The sequence below is a fragment of the Mytilus californianus genome, unplaced genomic scaffold (assembly GCF_021869535.1).
Source record: "Mytilus californianus isolate M0D057914Y unplaced genomic scaffold, xbMytCali1.0.p SCAF_3, whole genome shotgun sequence".
In the NCBI taxonomy this organism is placed as follows: Eukaryota; Metazoa; Mollusca; class Bivalvia; order Mytilida; family Mytilidae; genus Mytilus; species Mytilus californianus.
In genome coordinates, this window is record NW_026262679.1 from 22,057,624 (window position 1) to 22,071,727 (window position 14,104).

The following is a 14,104-nucleotide window of genomic DNA, read 5'->3' on the forward strand; positions in this document are numbered from 1 at the left end:
TTATAATTTGATTCGGCATTTAGAAACAGTTACAACATAAGCTCCTGATAGAAAATGTCTGCCATGTATTTTAAAAATCAAACCAACAAAAGTAATGCCATGCAGCACGAGTTCTAGCCGTAGAAAAAGTCTGTGTAAAAATGTTAACACCTTTATGCTTTTTCTTGCAATATTTAGTGTGACAAATGTTCCCCCTTTTCCATCAATATGTTTTATAAATGGGTACTGGATGCGGATCAGAAATACACATTTTAGATAACTCATTGCTTGCCTGTAATTCTACATTATATACTCGCTTGCAATTTGAAGGAAGATGGACACTTAGCGTTGTTGGCAACGAAATAAAGGTTATTTACAATGTGTTTCATAAAAAACTTGCACAATTACACTAACATTTAATACCAAATTTAAAATTACTGGTTCCATATAGTGAAATCTATTGCAAGTGTTCAAACTTTAAAAAAACACAATATTGATCGGTTAATTTACTGCAAGGATTGATCAAATTTAATCATGACGTCTGTCTGAGACTTGTACGTGAATCTATTGGTGACAGTGTCTGCAGAAGGTATATTTTCATTTTTTTTATTTTATAGATCTCTCAGGAAGCAGAAGCAGTCAAACCAAAACTTAAAATAGCTCCAAAGCGTTATAATTTTTTGGACTACAACAGGAGGGTAGGAATGCCTTTTACAATCAGGCGTCAAACGGTCATTTTCGGCTACCGTTAGCGTCAATTTGGTTAAAATTTTACCGTGATTCGTCAAAGGTCTCAAATAATTATCATTACCGTTATTTTTGGAAAAAATTTAATGTGATTCGTCAAAATCAGTCGCTTTTTTTATCGTCTAAAAGAAAGTGTTCATTTTATCGTCATGCACCAAAAATTACCGTTAACATCATTTGGCAAGAATTTACCGTTATTCGTCATGAAGATACCCCCAAAAAATGGCCCCATTAAGACCCTCCAACAGGGGTCCAAATTATACACAATATTTCTATATATGTTTAAATAACCTTTTTAGGTTAATAGCTCATTCTGGCCTCAAACCAATCCGACCGTAAGTCGATAGGCCCAAGAACTTCCAGCCACATAAGAAATAAATTAATAATTTATTAATAACAATAAAAGTCAGAGAGTTTTTTTGAAGTATTTCAATCAGGGTATGACTGGGGCCGGAGCAACATAAACAACTTTTTTCACAACAGATGCAACTATTTCTATCATAGATGAAAAGCCAATTGCAGACATATTCAAAATTGAAAAGTAATCTCACTTCAAATATATATTGAGTATCTACAATTTAAATTTTATAGTTTTCACTTTTGCCTTTCAAATAGAGATTGAGAGAAAGAAAAGGCACTTTGTGCATGACAAGCCACCTGAATCTATTCATTACACAAATCTGATGCAAATTTGGAAAGTCTGAATGATCTGAATATGTTTATTTTCGTACATTTTTATGAATATTTATTATGGTTTAATTTTTTATTTAATAAATATTTATATTATTATAAAGTGCCATGGCTGTGGTAATAGATCCCAAAGTAGCTGCCATTATGGCAAAGGTAGAAGAAGAAGAAATAGAAGAAGCAGCAAGAAAGAAGGCACAGCCAAAAGTTAAACCGCCAACAAATCTAGAGGAGTTCTTGGCGGCAGAAAAATTAGTAAGTCATTCAGTGGCATATCCAGGGGGTTGGGTGGGAATAGGGAACAAAAATAATATCATGTTTGTCACAATTTATACAATTTTTTTTTAGCATAAAATCGTTCATTTTTTTTAATATATATTCTGTTTTAGGCATTACAGACCCCTTTCAAAAATCCTGAAATGTACCAGACTATATGCTTTTGGTGTACTGATGATAATTTCAGAAGGTGTTAGCTGGATTATCAGAGATTTTCTAACAGTTATAACATGTAAAACATACTTATAACCATTTTAACGATAGGAAAGTTTCAAAATAAAATCTTAACAAATTCCAAGCTAAAAAAGATGAGATAGGTATTTGAAAATACTGAAAGATCAGTTTCATGCCATCCATTATGTCATTAGAAAGTAAGGAGATGGGGTATGATTGCAAATGAGACAACTATCCAATAAAGGAAAAATGAGGTGGATTTAAGCAATTATAGGTCTTTGAATGGCCTTTAACAATAAGCAAAACTCATACTGTATAGTCAGCTATGAAAGGCATGACATGACACAATTTAAACAAAACAAACCAACAGCATGAAATATGACAAAACAACCTATTGAATGCTTACAAATGGTTGCATGGTTATTTTTTCACGAGACATAACTGTAATTTTTTATGTTGAGCCTTACATTGATATTTTTACAGCTGACCCTTCCTTTTGGTAGTCTGCACTTAAAGCTTGACATCAAACCCTGGATGTTTACAAATATTTGATTAAATCTGCAGTTTCAAATAAAGATAGTTCACAATATATAATGAACTGATTGATTGTTGCCTGTTCAACATCCAGTGGCAACATATCACATGACCTCAAGATGTTGTTTTGGTTTTATTTTTTGATTTTCAGCTATCTTTTTAATTTATACCCCATATTTCTTTTTGTTAACAGTACTTGCTAAAGATGGTATGGCTTACACAATCACTTATTTCTTCCAAGAATAAAAGATATCTTCATAAAATTGTATAGGTAGTGGGGGTAAAACAAAAATTTAGGAATTACCTGACTCCTCTCAACATTTATTTTGATATATTTTTCAGGAAGACTGGCCTTATCCTATGGCAACAGAAGGTCCATTAGATCTTGAAAATGAGGCTCTGCTACTTGGCTCACAAGATGATATAGCTGCAATTATAAGAGATTCAGCTCGTATCCTTGAAGAAATTGCAGTCCATATTTAGAATTTTATTTTATATTCTTTGCATCGTTCTATATATACTTTTAAGAAGAAATTTTGATCACTGAAAAAGTGATTTTTAAGAAGTATCAGACAAAAGTACAATGTAGAATGCAAACTTTAGGAACACGAATTAACAGTGCAATGAGTTCATGCCAATGTCATTTGGTTACCATTTAAAGAGGCATAAGCTGTCAAATTCATGATCACCAATTTGACTGAAATTCTCATATTTGATTTATAACCTACTAAAGCGTATATCCAACTTACAAAAAGTCTAAAATGAACAATTAATAATCCATTGACTTGATAATATGTATCAGCATTTCATGCGTATTTTAGTCTAGATGCCATCTAGTTAACCATTGAGGTGATCTCAGAAGACTGCCAACAGTCATATAACCGATATAAACATAAGTGAAGATATAAATAGATAGTGACCACACATAATAGGATTTTTCTATGTCTGTTTGATTTCATTTTATAGGATAAACAAATACATATATGTTAATATGCCGCGTACGTCCTCAAAATTGGTTTCCGTTCTCTAACTTTAGTTTGCCTCAACCAAATGTTATAAAACTTATACACAATGCTTATTACCACAAAAAAAAACAGATCAAGTTCAAAATTTGGTGGCGTCACTTTTACAGTTCATGAGTTATTCCCTTTTATAAACATAAAATTGCTGAATTTTTCGTTTCCATTCTCTAACTTTAGTTTGCCTCAACCAAATGTTATAAAACATAAACACAATGCTTATTACAACAAAACACAGATCAAGGTGGAAATTGGGTGGAGGCACTTTTTCCGTTCATAAGTTATGTTCCTTTATAAACATAAAAATTGCTGAAATTTTCGTTTCGGTTCTCTAACTATAGTTTGTCTCAACCAAATGTTATAAAACTGATACACAATGCTTATTACCACAAAACACAGATCAAGTTCGAAATTGGGTGGCGTCACTTTTACAGTTCTTGAGTTATGCTCCTTTATAAATGGAAAAATTGCTAAATCTGTCGTTTCCGTTCACTAACTTTAGTTTGCCTCAACCAAATGTTATGAAACTTATACACAATCCTTATAATCACAAAACGGTCTTAACTACGTGAATCCTGCATCTGTATGTGGAAGTTGACTCATGCATATTTACAAGCGGGGGCATCTGTGGCCCATAGACACATTCTCCATTTATTTTTATATCTCGTAGCTAATGCCCCTTTAACAAAATCTTGTAAGAAAGTTAAAAATAGAAGATTTCAGAAAATATTCATTTTAAATAGTATGAAACTTAACATCCTTGTAGCTATTGGGTTACACATGATGGAAGATTTAGAATCAGATCTGGAGGACCTAGAAAAGAAATTAAAATTCTATGCAGATCAGATTTTGGCTGAAGAGGACCAGGAAACAAAGAAAGTGGAGAGATTACCTTTCTCTTCAGCCAGAAGTATGTATATACTCAGAACTAGCACTCTGATTAGATGGCTAGTATTTATTATCAGTATAAATCAGTAGTGAAGCATTAGTGAGATGCAAAAATTGAAATACTCCGATAAACACCAAGGGATTCTGGGGAAAGGTATTATTTCCTTTGAATGATTATGGTGCATTAACATCATGTCAAAATATGACGTCATACAAATGAAAACTTTCAAAGTGAAAGTTATTTCTTTACTTGTACAATTCAGATTGGGATAAAATTCATTAAAAGGGTGTTTTTGAGGTAGGTTATATTCTATTTTCGATTCTATTTTATTTATCGAACATTTGTGAATTCCAGCAATTCAAAATGGCAGCACAAGACATGTCAGTTGTGGATTTTACAGTAAATTTTAGGCGATGAAAAAGGTTGTAACATTAGATTGCATTAGAATCATATAGTGAATTTACTCTTAATACAAACAAACATTTAAATTTCAGCTTTTATAACAGAAATGACAGACTCAGATGCTGTGAAAACACATCATAGTGCAAAAGTACCAAAGAGTCTTGTAAGTTTTTCTTATTATTTTTTTGCATGTCGCATGTTCTTAATTTGTGAATTTCTTTTGCTTTTAAAGCACTTACCCATACATTATTTTGAGTAAAGAAAATGTAGAAATGTTAGTTAAGGCAAATTTCTTTACTATATACCTTCGAATTTCAGTTTACTCATTGTCATATATTTTTATAAATGTCTGATTTAATTTGCTGTCTCATATACTGCAATTCAGGGAAATTTAGATTTACATCTTAAATATAAAAAAAGGTTATTTTTGTCATTCTTATTTCTTTATGATTTTTTGCTATGGAACTATATACACTGCAATAATTATAGATGTTATTTAGTGCTTTCCTTACAAAACATGTATTACAAATATTTCTTAATATCTATAGGTATAAAGATACACTTCTCTGGAATTGAGCTTTCAGTACACTGTATCAAATCTAGATATGTTTAATACACATTGCACACTTTTAGACGTTCATATTAGTTGCACTAATGAATTTCATTCTGATATTTCTTAAAGTAGATGCATGATTTTTTATGATAGCATGTTTTTATTATACTAATGTAATATAATGTTTGTATAAAAATGTACAGGATTCAAAAAGTGGGGTGAGTATTACAAGATTGTAATGTGTTCCCTCAAAAAAGGATGAATTATCTCCCTTGTCCATAATTATAAAACATGGTGTTCCTGCTAATGTTTACACTTTTCATTTAATAGAGTAAATGAATTGAATTTTTCTTTCATATTTCAAAGTCATTTGAAAGGACTACTTTATTAAAGGGATATTGTCTTCCATTTTTTTTTACAATAAAACCAATTTGATTTGAATGTTTTAGCACAAAACTTTAATATACTATAATATTTAAATCTTAACAATTCTTTACATCAAAATAGTTTTGAATAAAAAGCTATATTTAAGAGATACTTAGTGCTTAGTGCCTGCCATGAAAATTGAAATGACAGAACCTGTCTAAATGATTCAGGATTTTCTATAAAAAAAAACCAATGAGGAACAATTAGAGTTTATTTTACTGATAAATATTTCACAAAGTTCCACAATAAACAGTTTTTCTAATGTAAAAAATAAGTAAAGGCATAAAGGCGACAACAAGGTTTTTTTTTAATGACCTTGACTACCCATGAGTGTCTTGAAAGGCATAAAGGCATAGCATGAAGTTATGAGATATGAATATTGCCTTTTATTTATACATTTCTATTAGTAAAATTCTGTTTTTGCTTGATTAAGATTAACCATATTATTTTGGTAGACAATATCCACTTAAGAAATATGTCTTACTTAATGATTGTTTGTCAAACTTGCATGTATCATTATCATTAAATTAAAACTATCAATCCTCATTACAGTTAAATGAAACTTAGTCCTTTTATTTATATTGAATATGTCCATAAATATAGATGCTAGTGTTAGGAAATGGACTTATATAGATGGCTAAACGTATGCTGATAGATACAGAAATAAGTATTTTATCAAATAGTAAATAACATATGCTGATAGATACAGAAATAAGTATTTTATCAAATAGTAAATAACATATGCTGATAGATACAGAAATAAGTATTTTATCAAATAGTAAATAACATATGCTGAAACAGAAAAAAAAAAGTTTTAAACAGTAAATAACGTATGCTGATGAAGAAATAAAAAATTATGGAACAGAAATAATATCCTGCATATGAATTATCATTTAAAAAAATGAACTAAGATATTTCGTGTTCCTTTCTTTTTTGAGTTTGCAATATTTCTTTAAGGTAGCGAGACATAGAGATTCTGCATTCCTTTGTTGTTGGCAACGTCAACATTTAGGTTTAGTGACAAAGTCTATGGTTAAAATTTATTTAAACATCAATTACTTTGTTAAACCTTCATGGAATTATATGAAACTTGGACTGAAGCTTCTTCAGGATCAAGAAATAGCATCTATAGAAAATAAATTTGATTTGTTTTATTTTTACAGTATATTACTGATTAATTTTCTTAGATTTTGGCAGTCAACATTACATTTTTACACTGACAGCAGCAATTACAGGCAAGACACAGGGTTCAGCGGAACCCTTTAAAATAACTTGTTATATGAAATTAATATATTAAGTTATATCTACAGACTTTTCTTAGTAAAATGGAGTCAGTAAGTTAAACATTTCTATTGAGCTTTTGTTATTTCAATCATTTTGCTCAATTTTGTACACAATCAGCTTTCAGTCACACACTGAAACCATGAATGACTATATATGTTATGTTAGAATAGAGATTTTTTTTGTATTCAAATTAATTTTTTGCATATAAATATTTATCATAAAATTATTAATAAAAATATATATATATATATATATCTGCGTTTTGATTAATTTGATATTGTTGCATTGTGATGTTGTAATATTAACTAATTTGCTGCTCAGTTTGAATTTATATATTTTTGCTTACAGTTTCACACAGATAAGATATGCACAGACACATTTAAATTAGAAACAAAAAGATATTACAAAAATTGACAAATATAAAAACAAACAAAAATTTTAACCATTTTTCAAATTATTTTAAATTTTCTGTTTTCTGATTTTCCAATTCACATTTTAATTATGTTTACAGCTCTGATCCAATTTTTTAATTAATATAGACTAAATAGTTTTTGCTTTTAGTTTGAGGAATAAAAAATGATTCTAAAATTATTTATCTAACAAGATGCTGATAAAAGACATCGTAATGATTTAGATGATACACAATACAATACAAAAGGTTTAGGTTATCTCCCTTTGATCAACTTTTAATGTTTTTAATGTTGACCTCAAATTTTATGGAATCAGCAAACTGATCACAGTGTTTGTTTGAATGAGTTATGCATTTTGTATTTTCTATATTTTCTCTAGAAATGAAGATCATTTTACATGTGTGTAATATATTATAGTCAATGTCTGTCTAGAAACTGTTTTTGCTATACTTTACATGATTAAATATTGTAAATGTTTTGTGAAGTAATTTCCCTTCTTGGTACATATGAACTGATTCCCCTGCATATTTGAGGTATTCAAAGTATGTGTCATCAAAAGAATCACTTTAAACAAATGGTGCAGAGCAGCAGAAATCAAAATATCAAAGTGTTACCGTCATGGACATGGTTATTTTTCTTGAGTAAAACAAAATAAATTTTTAAAGGTGTAGAGGCATTAAATTTAAATTAAACCTCTAAAACATGTAAGATTATTGTTGTTTAGGGTACTTCATAAGATGTCCAAATAATTATTCAATGCTTTTATTTCATGTTTTCGCATATCTTTATCTAAATTACTTAAAAATTGTTAATTTCAGAAAAGTTTTAATTTTCATTATGAATTCTTAATGCCATAATAGGGATAATTTAACTGTCAGAAATGTTACCATTTTTTTGCTAATTAAAGACTTCCAACCAGATTTATCTCTCTTAAACTGCAAGAGAATGTTTATAGTGATACCAGTAAATGCAAGGTTAAAGGCTCAGTAAGATAAATCAATATTTACAATGAAACTTTTTTGTTTTTGTTTGTTTAGGACTTTGCAGAGTCAATGTTAGAGACTAGGAAGAGGACTATAGAGTTTTGTCAGTTTCCAGGTTTCCGTCACAGGGAACTGGTAGAACTGCCAGCACAAATTGAATCTCTACCAATACTACATAAAATAACCAAAGCTCAAGATTTTAATGTAAGTACTACAGGAAAATACAACAAATTTCACATAAAATTCAACTGCTTTTTTTTGTTTTAATTTACTGCACCAAAGATGGCCAACTCCTGCAAAAAAAACATCAATTTGACTTGCAAGACTTTAATAGGGATGCTGATAGGTGTAGTCTGTATTGATAGTAAGCCTCTTAGGGAGAACATAAATCACAAGGTTGTATGCTCTGAGGAAAACTGTACTGGGTATGGCAGTCTAAAGAAGGCTGTTGCATTAAAAAAATCTAGAACTTTCCAACTTTTTTCAGATTTTTGGCTTTTTGCAACATGAAGTAGTTTTTCCAAAATCATATTTAAATTAAAAACATGTTTAATAGTTATAGTCCTGTTGAATTATGTTTTTTTTTTCTTTCTTAGATTTCAAAGGAGTTGGTTCGCTAACTCATAATTTTGGCCCTAAACATCTGAAATATTTTGACTACAATAATGTTGTGAAAATTTGATGAAAACATGTCAAAATATCCAATTGTTTCAGCCAAAATAGATTTTCACCAATTGCATCATTAGTGACGTATGTTGTTACGTCATACATGTAGGTGAATTTAATAAAAATCAGATTTTTTGCAGAATTCAGCAAAATTTATGACGGTTTTCTGAAATATTAACAGTGGTGTCACCCTTTGCCCACAATTTTTTTTGCTGATATATTCTTTATAAACCATATTCTTTACTTTTATATTTTCAATGGGTGAGGGGTGATGCCACATTTAAGTTAATGAAAAAATGTCAAAAAGTTGACAGATTTCTACCTAAAATGGACGAAAATGAAATCTATTCCTATTTTAGGCTAATAATATTCATAAATATGAAGCGTATATACTATTTTTCTTATTATACTTTCAAATATAATACATTTAGCTATAAATAACACATAAGTTTTACTTAGATAATTGAAGTTTAAAAAAAACCTTAAATACAGGGCTGTTTAATGGGGTTCCTGTTTCTGCTCCCTTTCAAATTTTGAATTTGGGTTCAAACTGCACCTTAAATATGAACTTGAAATCAATATTAAAACAGCTATATATGTAAAAAGAATGGAATAGCCATTGGTTCAAAAAAAAAGTTTTGGGCTGGAGGTCCTTTTATTATAAACCTCTGAACTGTAAGGGTTACCATATGAAGGGGTGTACACATTTATTTGTATTTATATTTAAACAGTTTATTTACACAATGCCTTTTGTTGTTTTTGTGTTGTTTGGTTGCTGTTTTCTTAAAGTATACCTGACATCTTGACATCTGCTTTGTTCATACAATTTGAATAACAGATACCCTTGGTTTATTACTTGAGTATTATATGGAAGTATGCTGATCTCATTTCAGCCTGGTTTTAAGAAATTCTGGAAGAAGTTATTTTTATCAGAAGCATCTGTAGCAGTACTACAAGATACATTTTGGTGGATATTTCTAAATAAATTTGATGAGGTAAGATTTATATGATAAATTTTGTTCCAGTTGAAATTGGGGATCCTACAAATAAAAGTTTAATTTGCTCCATTACTGCAAATTTTTCTCCATTCATATTCGTAATCAAAATGGTAAGTTTTATTGGTGGAACCGCTATCCTGTCAGAAGGAAATGACATAGTACAGTACACCTAGCCATTTTGTAACTTGAGGGAGCCTTGATTTGCTACTGCTGTATTATTAGGTAAGAATGATCTGCTCAAGTATTTCTCTAATTCTTAACTGGTGGGTTCTCAATTCTTCATTGGTCAAAATTCAATTCTGACATTATATTGTATTGCTGCACCTGATTTTGCTATTGTGTTGTCACATGAAAGAAGACAACTATGCTAATGACATCACACAGTTGAAGAACATTTAAAGGAACATTAAAGTACGCTTACTGGTTTGTTCCATCTGAAAATTTTGAGAGAAACAGATTCAACTACTGTGTCTCAACCTATACAATATTTCTCATCTCTTAGCAGTTTGATTTTAAATATTTAGAACCACAGCAACATCTTGTTTTAAAACATGAATTTAAAACTGGCTTAAGTGGAAAAATATCTTATCTTACTATATACAGTTGTTGAATCTATATATTTGAATTTACTACAAGGGCAATTATTTGGCCCTCCACAGTTTGATTTAAAAGGTTCCAGTGATATGGTTTGTTTACAAAAACCATATTTTTAGTCCTAGCTTTTACATATTTAGCAAAAGATATAAAAGAGATTTTAGTTTATATTTTACTTTCTATTTTAAGCATACAGTAACTAAAAATTCCATTATTATTGTCTTATAAGCATCTTTATGAAAAGAAAAAAAATTATTTCAATTAGTAAATCACCAAAGTGACAAGCAAATATACTTTACAAGTAACAAAAATAAAATTACAATATTTTTACATTTGATTTTACATTGTATTTTTGCTGTAAGTGAATATCTATAACTAATATATACACTTTGTTTTACAGGGTAGAAACACAACAGAAAACAAATCTTTGTTGTATGACAGAATAGCTGATAGTTATGTAGCATTATTTACAAGTATACACAATGATGTCAAGGACAAATTTTTAGGAGTAAGGATATATATACATGTATTGTCTATTTTTGATGAAATTAATATTCTGTAAATTTCCTTTTGTCTTATTTTGAATGATAAATGGATCGATTGGTTGGACTAGGACCTTTCATAAAAGATCATTTTGTCGAACCAGCAACATTAATGTCGCGAAAGCCAGACATAGTGATCCTAGATTCTGTTGGCGTCTCTTTGTCGTCAACATGTAGGTTCAGTCTCTGGTTAAAGTTTTTTTAGACATCAATAACTTTGTGAAACCTTCATGGAATTTCAGGAAAATTTGGATAGAAGCTTTTTTACAACCAAATACAGTATCCAGAGCAAAATTTTGAAAATATTTATTTTCATTTTTTCGTATTTTACTGACAAATGGACTTAGTTTTTTTTACAATTAGCAATTCAGATATTCAGATTTAGTCTGAGGTTAAAGTTTTTCAGTCATCAATAACTTTGTCAAACCTTCATGGAATTTTAGGAAATTTGGACAGAAGCTTAGTTTTGACCAATTTACAGTATTCAGAGCAAAATTTTGAAAATATTTATTTTCATTTTCCGTATTTAACTGATAAATGGACTTATTTTTTTAACATTTAACAAATAGGTACAGTCTGGGGTTAAAGTTTGTTACATAATGTTATGGAAGAAATAGGAAGTATTACACTCATTCAAAATTGAACAAGGAATATTCTCTCTTGTGGTAGAAATCCAATATTTTTTTTGTGCTCATTCTATTGCATTTTTCTCTGGAAAAGACAGAAATCCTCAAAACTCTTTGGAAATATCTTTATCGTCAGTAGATATAAGTATAAAAACCTTCTAGTCATTTATATAGAAAAGTTGCTGTTCTTAGTCTTTGTTTGATTCTAAATTTAAATATTCCATATAAATATTCAAATTAGTATGTATTACTTTGGATAAACATTAAAAGTTTTTCTTAATTTAATTTTAATTCATACACATTTTTATGTATTACATAGGAAGCCTAAGATAAGATTTGATTTGTTTACAGGTATACCCTAACTGTTTAGCACAAGCTGTATACCTGATATACCACCAAGCTTTTCCAGAGTCCAGTAACAAACTGGCAGATGAGTTCAAACAGGAATTATGTAATACAGTCTTTGAGTGGATAACAGGTACTTTGCACTTTTCAACACATGATTAATCAAACTTATTATCTTTTAATAGTTGTTCATGAACATTACAACCTTAAATATTACAGCAGTGGGTCTTTTCTTTTTACCTAGGACATTCGTATTGTGATATGATGTACTGTAAATTCAGAAATTATTGCATGCATTTATTATTGCAATTTTTGACAATGGACAAAAATGAGAATTATTGCCATTTCAGGAAAATCGGCTTTAAGATATAATATCAGATATCAGAATGTGAGTTATTATTGCGATACCCACCCAGTCGCATTATTCGCATTAATGAAAACCTCACAAATAATTTCTGAATTTACAGTACTGTCTGTAGATCCCTTATTATTTACCGGGTACCAATTTTCTTGGCTTTCCATGATAAAGGAGAACTACAAATTTAAGTGTACAAGTACAAATGTTCTATAGGCTTGAATGTATATGTGTATTCAAACTTTAGCCCTCATCCCACAAAAAATTGGTACCAATGAAAATAAATGGATCTCTCCTGTTCCAGTACTGTAAATTCAGAAATTATTGTGTGCATTTATTATTAGGATTTTTGAAAAATAGACAAAAATGGGAGATTAATTATTGCCATTTCAGGAAAATCTCATATAGCTATATGTATCAGATATCAGAATGTGAGTTCTTATTATTGTAATTCTCACCAATTTGCATTATTCACATTAATAAAAACCTCGCAATAAATTCTGAATTTACAGTATATGGTTTTTTTTTATGATATTTATTAGGTATAAAAGCTCCAGGTCAAATATTTAATAAATGGGATGTGAGAAAAATAGAAACCGATTCAGCCAAGGGGAAGAAGGCAGATAAACAGGTGTCTGAGACAACACAAAAAATAATGCAAGCTGCTGCTCTCAATAAAGAAGGTAAGAATAGTATTTTTTTTTTAAATGTTCTTAATAGTTACAACAGCAGTGTGAGATTTGTAGATCTTGTTTGAAAAAAAATCATGTCTCTTGTTTTAAATTTCTGTTTTTGATGAAATTTAATACAAAACTTGCAGCTGGTTTTCTTGTGAAAGTATACATCTTATGAATATTTGCCAGATATAGTTTTGTAAATAGTTATAAAATGTGATATAATTGGATAGGAATGTTTCTTTGTGTGCAATATCATTATTCACTTAAAATATGCTAGTGTTACTGTAATGTTATAGTCCTCTCTAGCAGATGTGTCCATCAGGCAAGAGAGAGTAGTGCATTCACTTATTGACAAAGTCTATAGCATCTGTTAGCTTTTTCAAATTTTTTTCTGCTTTGAAAATGCTTTGACTGTAAGATTGTAATTTTGATCATACTTGCCACAAAATTTGTTTAAACTCTAAAGAAGCTCAAAACACGACTTATTGTTTGGTCATGTGTCTATCATTGAAGGTCATGGGGACCTATTGAAGATTCAGTTTCAAAATTAAAGTGGGAACACAATTATCCTATGGAGTACTTTAGTTTAAGGATTTGTGTCAGAACATCTATGTCCACCAGACATTAAGACTTCTGTAATAATAGATGTTAAAACTGTTATTGCATTCATTTACTACCATACTTTGAAAAGGGGGAGAGCTGAGGTGTGCACAAAAAATTAATTTTACCATGAAGCATATAAATGTGGCTATTGGAAGTCAGGAGTTTTAATAGTGGTTGCCTTATTTTATATTTTTTGTGTGTTTTGTTGTTTAGGTTTGTTTATTTTTGTCTTTTTGTGTTTAGTAGTTTGAGATATTTTTTCTAAATAATTTTATATTATCATCTAAACAATTTGGTATTGAAAGCAGACATTTGGTATTCTCTTTAAAGGTAAT

The 14,104-nt window shown here is 29.6% G+C and overlaps 1 protein-coding gene across 4 annotated transcripts in view; it reads left to right on the forward strand.

Moving 5' to 3' along the window:
* The first annotated feature begins 289 nt into the window (after positions 1 to 289).
* LOC127734126 (protein FAM227B-like) overlaps positions 290 to 14,104 on the forward strand; it is a 31,438-nt gene continuing 17,623 nt past the window's right edge. For 3 of the 4 annotated variants that reach the window (XM_052243801.1, XM_052243802.1, XM_052243804.1), the window contains exons 1-11: positions 290 to 347; positions 1,521 to 1,668; positions 2,740 to 2,848; positions 4,183 to 4,326; positions 4,800 to 4,870; positions 6,997 to 7,020; positions 8,418 to 8,567; positions 9,923 to 10,024; positions 11,022 to 11,129; positions 12,141 to 12,267; positions 13,032 to 13,172. In XM_052243801.1, coding sequence (XP_052099761.1) covers positions 1,525 to 1,668; positions 2,740 to 2,848; positions 4,183 to 4,326; positions 4,800 to 4,870; positions 6,997 to 7,020; positions 8,418 to 8,567; positions 9,923 to 10,024; positions 11,022 to 11,129; positions 12,141 to 12,267; positions 13,032 to 13,172 — 1,120 coding nt within the window. In that variant the 5' untranslated portion in view covers positions 290 to 347; positions 1,521 to 1,524. The remainder of the gene's footprint in view (positions 348 to 1,520; positions 1,669 to 2,739; positions 2,849 to 4,182; positions 4,327 to 4,799; positions 4,871 to 6,996; positions 7,021 to 8,417; positions 8,568 to 9,922; positions 10,025 to 11,021; positions 11,130 to 12,140; positions 12,268 to 13,031; positions 13,173 to 14,104) is intronic. The other variant, XM_052243803.1, reaches the window with a different exon arrangement.